The sequence below is a fragment of the Galeopterus variegatus genome, unplaced genomic scaffold (genome assembly GCF_000696425.1).
Source record: "Galeopterus variegatus unplaced genomic scaffold, G_variegatus-3.0.2 Scaffold5957, whole genome shotgun sequence".
In the NCBI taxonomy this organism is placed as follows: Eukaryota; Metazoa; Chordata; class Mammalia; order Dermoptera; family Cynocephalidae; genus Galeopterus; species Galeopterus variegatus.
Window position 1 is genome coordinate 129,420 of NW_007732068.1, and position 1,186 is coordinate 130,605.

A 1,186-nucleotide genomic window follows, 5' to 3' on the forward strand; every position below is an offset into this window, starting at 1 on the left:
TTCTTGTCAGGCATGTTATCTAAGACATTAGGAAAAGCAAGTAATTAAAAAAAAAAGAAGAAAGGAAGGAAAGAGGGTCAGGGAAAGAGAGAGGAAGATAGTATGGATAGATAGAAGAATGGGAAGGAATACATAGAAATTCAAGGCTGTTTGGTGAAAAGTTAACTTGCCTAAAATACAGATGTATCTAAGCCATTACTAGCTAGGGTTACTTGACATCCATTCATTCAACCAGTATGTATATGTGTTTATATGTCTTTAATTACATTAAACTTTTTCTTTTTAAAGATGCATAATAATTGAGGTAAATAATAAATGTATAGTGTATGTGTTTTAGAGTACTAGAGGCCTTTATTTTTTAAATGTATTACAAAGATGAACTGGACTATTATTAAATATTAATTTTAATATCGTTTCTCTTTAATTATAACTAAATGTTAAAGAACTTAATTTACATTTATTTAGTTTATTGGCATTCTAGTATTCTTGATTATTATAATGGTATACAATGGCACTGGTTTAAGTCCTCATGTTGATTTCTCATACATTCTTTGAAGTTGCATACAATCATAGACTAATTTTTTTTTCCTTATTAAAGTATTTTTGTTTTTCACTGAATATACATTACAGGATTAAAACACTTGGATTGTAATTCAAATCTCTTGGAAACTATACCTCCTGAATTGGCTGACATGGAATCACTAGAATTGCTTTATTTGCGGAGAAATAAATTACATTTTCTACCAGAATTTCCTTCCTGTAGACTATTGAAGGTACTATTTAGTTAATTTTTAAATAACTTTATGTTCTAAAAGTTAATTTTGAAAATGAATTTTTTTAAAAGGAGCTAATCTGCTTTTACATTGGGAATATGTATTAGCTATAAATATGTTTTTCCTTTCTTAATATTCTTCAGAATTTTAATATGACTATTAACATTAGTGGTATTGTTAGTAAAATAATTATTAATTTTAAAAAATAGGGATTTGTCTGTTTCATCTGGTAAGTACTTTCTAACTGGAGAAGTAGTAGATAATGAGGATACAATGATAAATTAGGGCCATACCATACATATTGTAGGAGACCTGGAATACCGATAATGAAGACATACCTAATTCTATAAGTTGTCACTTCTCACATTTACCTGATCATAATCAGGTCTGTTTAAAATTAATTACTTTTTTTT

General features: G+C 27.5%; 1 protein-coding gene across 1 annotated transcript in view; it reads left to right on the plus strand.

Annotated features, from left to right (window-relative positions):
* LOC103605651 (leucine-rich repeat-containing protein 40) overlaps positions 1 to 1,186 on the plus strand; it is a gene marked incomplete at its 3' end in the record, with an annotated part of 31,709 nt that overhangs the window by 24,645 nt on the left and 5,878 nt on the right. The window contains exon 6 of the mRNA XM_008590274.1: positions 631 to 773. Within this exon, the coding sequence (XP_008588496.1) occupies positions 631 to 773 (143 nt within the window). The remainder of the gene's footprint in view (positions 1 to 630; positions 774 to 1,186) is intronic.